The sequence below is a fragment of the Marmota marmota genome, unplaced genomic scaffold, assembly GCF_001458135.2.
Source record: "Marmota marmota marmota unplaced genomic scaffold, marMar, whole genome shotgun sequence".
Lineage (NCBI taxonomy): Eukaryota > Metazoa > Chordata > Mammalia > Rodentia > Sciuridae > Marmota > Marmota marmota.
In genome coordinates this window covers 12,816,640-12,823,204 of record NW_026000242.1, presented here as the reverse complement: position 1 = coordinate 12,823,204, position 6,565 = coordinate 12,816,640, and the positions used below count along the sequence as shown (strand labels likewise).

Sequence of the window (6,565 nt, the reverse complement as noted above, 5' to 3'; positions counted from 1 at the left end):
ACAAACACTTGATACATATTTGATGAATAAGTATTAACAATGAAACACAAAGGATAAATCATTGTACTTCACCCAGCCAGTGGTCATCAACATGTTTACCAGAATCTGAGAGTTTGGTTTCTCTCTGTCCCTTGTAAAACTTTGTACTTCAGTACTTGAATTCTTACTCTCAGTTGACACCCACAATCCAATTCCTCAAGTAATGTATTCTGACTACCAGAAAATAAAGCTTGTAAAACCTGGTTTCTTAATTAAATTTGAGCTCTCCCCTAAAGAACACACTTGCACTCTGTTTGCCTTCCAGGGCAGCGTCAGCTCCTCCCAGTCTCCCTTCGTCCAAATGCCAGGTGAGTACTTCAATTCAATGGGCAATTAATTCCCTTTCAAAACGAAACTGAGCATTTGGACTCCTGTTTTGTTTTGTTTTGTTTTTTGTTGTTGGTGGTGGTTGGTTTGGGGTTTTTTCACAACTGCCTTACATGACTTTAACAAAATTTATTCTTTAAAATAACTATTTTCAAAATGTAAAATCAGTGAAGACAGACCTCATTCAGTCATTCCTATATTTAGAATCTATTGTGCCTTGAAGTCAGCCTTTTGATCCCCAGCCTAGAAGAAACTTTTTGCACAAAGGCAAGAGGAATTAAGCCCCTGACAGTTTTTAAAACAAAGTTCTGACATGCTATTATAGACGAAGTACCTACTTCAGACAGAAAGAGAAAGATACCTAAGGGCAGAGATGTGGAACTACCATTCACTGGGTGCTCTCTGCACATCAACCACTCAGTTGAGCATGATGTATTCATTTCAACACACATCTCATTAAATATTTCTGTGAGGATGGAAAAGGAGCATTCTTTTTCTTTTTCTTTTCTTTTTCTTTTTTAATAGAGTCTAAGTTGCCCAGCCTGTCACAGTCCTCCTGCTCATCCTCCAGAGTAGCTGGGGTTACAGATATACAGCACCAAACGAGGGGAATTCTTAGTAGTAGTCTGGGACATTCTCATCCACACATGCGCACACACAAAAAACCACTCCTCCCAGCGCTCAAACTCAGAAGTGACATAGGCCTTCTCAATAGTTTTAGAGCCCACAGTACTGGGTAAGAAAAATAAATAAGGGCCTTAGAGGATTTCAAATAAACAAATGTCTCTGTGTCAAGTTTTCTAATCATATTTTATGCCATTGCACAGTGCTTTCATCTGCTCTCTTCTACACAGAGAAACTTCTGCAGCTTCTCTTTTCATCTAGAATTCTTTTTCCTCCCTTTAAGGAGAAAAAGGAAGGCTTTAAGAGAGCAGAGGTTTTTCCTTCATGGTTGTTTTTTAATTAGAAGTTGGAAATAAAGATATGACAACCTGGAAGCTTTATTTACATATTCTTCATTCTGCTCTCAGATTTAACCACTCATTCCTATGGTCATAAATTTATGACATGAAACAGAAATCTATTTATGGATACTAATTTGAATTTACACAGGTTTTTCCCCAAAGAAGTTTGCTTATAATTAAAACTCTAACTGCAGCCTTCAAAATGCATGAGTAGTAGAAAAAAAATGCATGAGTATATTTGAAGTTTGGGGTTATAGAATTTAAGATGAAAGTGAAGTGAGTAGTATCATGCTAAAGGTTTTGATGGGGGAATTTTGATTGCTTATTCTGAATGAATAAATTTACATGCAATTGTTGAACACAATATTATGTTATTCATTTTATGGAAAATAAAATCTGCAAGCTCTGCCTCCAAAGAGCTTGCAGATTGGCTGGAAAGACATTGTGAGAGATGAAAGAGTAATAAGCATAGTATACATAACATCGTGTGCGGGTGGCCTAAGTTCTGTGTGTGTCATCATGCAGGACTGAGTCATGATAACAAAGAGGAAGGGTTTCCATGAGATGGTCTTCTTTCCCTCAAGAATGGGTGGGACACAGTTTAGAAGTCCTCTGCTCTGGTTGAGGGAAGTAAAGGGAAACATCACTTGTGTCTTTCCCCTACTTCTACCCCTCTGTGACTCAGGGGGTTGGTCTTAGCCAATTAGACCACGCTGACCCCACCTCCAGCTAGAATACTTAAACCATCGGTTTTACACACTCATCTCTACCCCCAAACATGAAGATCATGTATTTCCCGCTACAACTAAGATACGGGGTCAGGAAGTAGTTTTAAAACACATTTCTTCTCTTCTGGAACATCTCTCTGGCACTAAAAGACTCCTCAGTTTCAGCTTTTCCGATTTCCACCCAAGCTTCCGTACTAGGCACTCTTCCTAAACGTAGTGCCCCGGAGAACTGAGTGATGGCCACAAGAGGGCAGCAAATAACATCAAACTCATCAAAGCAGAAAGGTCCTGAGTTCCTCTGAAATTGGCTTCTGTGCAACCATATTATCCCAAAGCAAGCCCTTTATTGATGCCTTCCCAGTGAGCGACATGGTGTTAAAGGTCAGTACACAAAAGAATTAGAATACAGAATACAACGTTCATCTGATCTGCGGTGGGGTTATCTTATCCGGAGATCCAGTCTCTCAGGTAATAAGTCCAGAAGCAGCCCATTGTATCACAGGGACAGAGCTCAGACACTCCATTCAATAAAATGGAAATGCCAAGAGATTCTTTGACTTAGATTTTTAAGCCCAGCCCTTCCTAGCATAGTGCCCAGTTCTGGAAGATAGAAGGGAAGTGTGATGCCTATGTGAATGGCTGAGCAGTTACAGTATCGTCTAAAATGAACTCATCCTTAAAGGCAGAGTGGACGTTAAACATAGTTACCCGGGCCAGCACAGTTTTTTACAGTAAAGAAGGCATATTTCGAGCTTTTCGAGACATTGTTCTATTTCTACATTAACACTGGTGTCAGGCAGGTATTAGGAACGTCCTTTCACACTAGAGCCACTCAGCAGCAACAGAGAGGCCCTGCCATTGCTGGGGTGGGCATTTTTGCCCACTTGTCTTTCGTTTGGCAACAGGTTCGCCGGTCACGTCAGGTTACTATGGCGTCAGAAGATCTTTTTTGTCGGACTCAGACTTCCACAACAGTAAACCGTTTTCAAATGACGTCTACACCTCCGGCGTGGCGAAGCCCTTTCCCGGCGAGTCGTCGGCAGGGCAGAGCCACGCGGCGCTGCTCGAGTCCTACCTGGCCGAGCCCTACGGGGACTACCGCCCGCCTGCCCTGACCCCAAGCCCGGGCTCTCTGTTCAGCGCCTCCCCGCTGCCGCCGCTCCTGCCGCCGCCCTTTCCCAGCGACCCGGCTCACTTGGTATTTGTGAGTACGCGTTATTTCAGGTACAGGGAGTAAGAGGAGGAGTAAGGGCTCTCTTGCATCAGCCCCGCCACGACCTGGGCAACCAGGTTGAGACCCCTGAGGCTGCTCTGCTGTTGCCCAAAGGGGCCAGGTCAGGCCGGCTCTGCCAGGACACCTGAGGGAGACTTGCTCAAAGATGGATGTTAACCTTGACAGCAAGCGTTCATCTAGGGATTTGAACTTAAAAACAAAACAAAAAACTATAAGGTAAAATTTACGTTCATTTTGCTAATAGTCTACAGATTTTGCCACATGTTCCCCAATGCCATTAGCACAAGTCATTATCATTCCTCCTGCTCATAAGAGAGAAGCATGTAGTGACATCTAGACATGGCTAGTTATCTTTCCGTGCAAGCACAGGTGGCTTCTTCCCACCCAGTGCTCTGCCTCCCACTTTCCCAAGAATATTTCTACCATAAAACATTGTTCTCTGGATCCTTCCAACTAGATGAGTTCATAGAGATCTGAAGGATGCTAAAACTCTTCATGAAAACTAAAACTGTAAAGCCTTCTTGCCATAAAGGTGAATCTCCAAAGGTGGGAGAGGGAATTAACATTATTGAGTACCTATTCTATACCAGGAATCTTTATGGGCTTTTGTTCATTTAATATGCACTAACTCGGGGAATATTTATGAAAGTCCCATTTCACAGATGAACAAAGTGAGGTGCCTAGTCAGTAGGGGAGTAAGTAGCACAGCTATGAAAGAGTTCAGCCCACTCCAAGAGAGGTAGGCTTGAGGAGGTAGCATCAAACCTACTTCTTCTCTCACTGAGGTCAGAGCAGCCTCCTCCACCCACTCCAGAGCTCACTGTGTAGCTGGAAGTCTACTCCTTCAAAAAGCCGGCCAAGGGCTGACTTACCCACTAGTGTAAAGGGTATTCTGGGACCCAGAGAAACCTGAGCCTCAAAAAGAATGCAAGCAGTGCTTTATTGTAAACAATAGAATCCTGGGTACATGGCCATTTTATTCTTCTCACATTTCATTCATTTAATGTTGTTTTCTGGGAAAAGTAACCTCAATACATATAGGAAATCTCATTCAAGAGTAAAAAAAGAACCAAAGCATTCCCCTCTGATGTCAGGATGAAGCTGCCTGGGTGGGCTTTAATAGCAGAGGGAGGGTCCTGAGGATGCTCTGGAAGTTGGCTCCAGCAGCAACCCTCGCAACAGCAAAGCATCAACTAATACATAACCCCATTCTCTTCAGAGGGACTCGTGGGAGCAGACAGTGCCTGATGGCCTCAGCCAGACGGACCCCATGCCCGCCGATACTCTACAGACCTTGCCACCCAGCACCAGCTGCCTCTCCCAGCTCGAGTCAGGAAGTGCCACACAGCACAGGAGCTCCACCTGGGGGACCTCCCTTGCTGGCACTCAGTCCTATTCTCTGCACACGCTGGAGGATCTGCACAACACATCTGGGTACCCCACCCCACCTCCTTACCCTTTTACCCCTTTCATGACAATGTCAAATGACCTACCACCAAAGGTGGTACCTCTCTCCCCAGATGAGGGGACAGACCCCTCTTCCCTTCATGACCATTCAACTTGGACCAAAGAAGACGGGAGTGTGGCCTGGGGGTCATACGAATGCCGCAGAGCTTACTGAGGGTGTGGACCAAAGGACTTCTGTGCTTTTCTTTAAGTTGGGTTCTGTATTCCAGGGATTGCTTTAGTTGTGCTGGCTCATTCGGAACTAGATTTTCAGGATAAGCCATAATGCCACCCTTTGTTAATGGACGATGGCATTTATTTGTAATCTTTACCACCATAACCCAGTTGAAATATAATACAGTGTCAATTAAATATACCATGGACCATATTCTAGTGAGGCAACCTTACAGTGAGGTCATTTTGGAAATTTAGTAGCCAATTCTATTCTGAATCTTCTGTTATCTTTGAAATATCATTTTGGGGCATTGATTTTTTTTCCTTAAATTATGTATTTCATAAAACAGAATGGTTTTACTGTGTAATTTTTCTTAGTTATAAACCATGTGTATTATTTAATAAAAGAAATAGCTAGGGTATAATATAGGTTGGGGCACATAAAACAAAATTCATTTTATACCATATGACATTAAAGAGTGAAGTGTTATATGCATTTCCTTCATTGCAAGAGCATGTAAAGGCACTGTAAAAAGATATGGCACTGAGTGTAAATGTGTTACTGTCAATAAAAGAGGATGAGGTCCATAGATTACGTGTGTGTGTGTGTGTGTGTGTGTTTAAATACATAGTTTCAACTCTGTTTTAAAGCCTAGGGTATCAAAAAATTAATCCATCCCCCCCCCCAAAAAAGCCAAAAATTTCATTTGATCAGTGACTGTCTAAATTAAGGTAGACATGGTCTCTCTGAGAAATAAGCCTAGGGTTATCAGAATGGATGAGTAAAATGGACAGTTGGTGATCAAGTCAGAATCTTGCATTTAAAAAAAAAAATAGGAATAAGCTATTGACGAAAAACAGACCACCTAATGCCAAAAAGTAAAGTGGCTTGGAAGAAGAACATATTGTCAGGTGAGTCAGTGGCACCACACACAATGTCCCCTAACTGTGCCTTGCTGGTGGCTTACCAGTCAGAGATGTTATGGCTCTCACTGTGTAAAAATGAAGAAACAACATCTGAAACAATAATCTGTCTCCTGTAAGTCTGACTGGTGTGGGTTCCTTTGCCAATGATGCGAAACCCCCACCAAGCAGTGCACTTGTCTGCAGGCCACGCCCATCATAAATGCCCTGCACACACTTTGACTGGAAGTACATAAATCAAGGCCCACAAATTACATGTACTGCCGCAGTCTGGCTGGGCACAATTCAGGAGCCACTTGTCAAAAGAAACGAACTTTATTTTTAGAACCACACATGCCAAACAAAACAGCTCCTCAGGAAAAACCCTCAGAGCCCAACTGCCACCACCGGCTTCCCACAAGCCTCTCAACCTCCCCCACTCCTCCTGCTCTTGAGGCCGATTGGGCTGGGTCACGTGGGCGGAGCCAAAAAAGTCCCCCAATGAGCAACTCCATGGTCTGAAAGGGCAGGGAAACAGCCCAATGAGCATCACTGCAGAGGAGCCAATCAGCTAGAAGTTGCTGGGGCTGCTGTGAGCCAATCATCAGCTGGCAGTCTGAAAGTTTGCTGGGGCCCCTTCGGCTGTGGCTCTCAACAATGTACACCCTTCCTCCTGTCTTTCTACCACCGACCTTCCTTTACTTCCTTCTCACATGTTTCTGATCCCGCTGGTCCCTCCTTGCCATCTT

At 43.7% G+C, this 6,565-nt stretch overlaps 1 protein-coding gene across 2 annotated transcripts in view; it reads left to right on the top strand.

Moving 5' to 3' along the window:
* Pou2af2 (POU class 2 homeobox associating factor 2) overlaps nt 1–5,506 on the top strand; it is a 40,690-nt gene extending 35,184 nt beyond the window's left edge. For both annotated transcript variants that reach the window (XM_048795750.1, XM_048795749.1), the window contains exons 4-6: nt 305–347; nt 2,965–3,263; nt 4,513–5,506. In XM_048795750.1, coding sequence (XP_048651707.1) covers nt 305–347; nt 2,965–3,263; nt 4,513–4,914 — 744 coding nt within the window. In that variant the 3' untranslated portion in view covers nt 4,915–5,506. The remainder of the gene's footprint in view (nt 1–304; nt 348–2,964; nt 3,264–4,512) is intronic.
* The last annotated feature ends 1,059 nt before the right edge of the window (nt 5,507–6,565 follow it).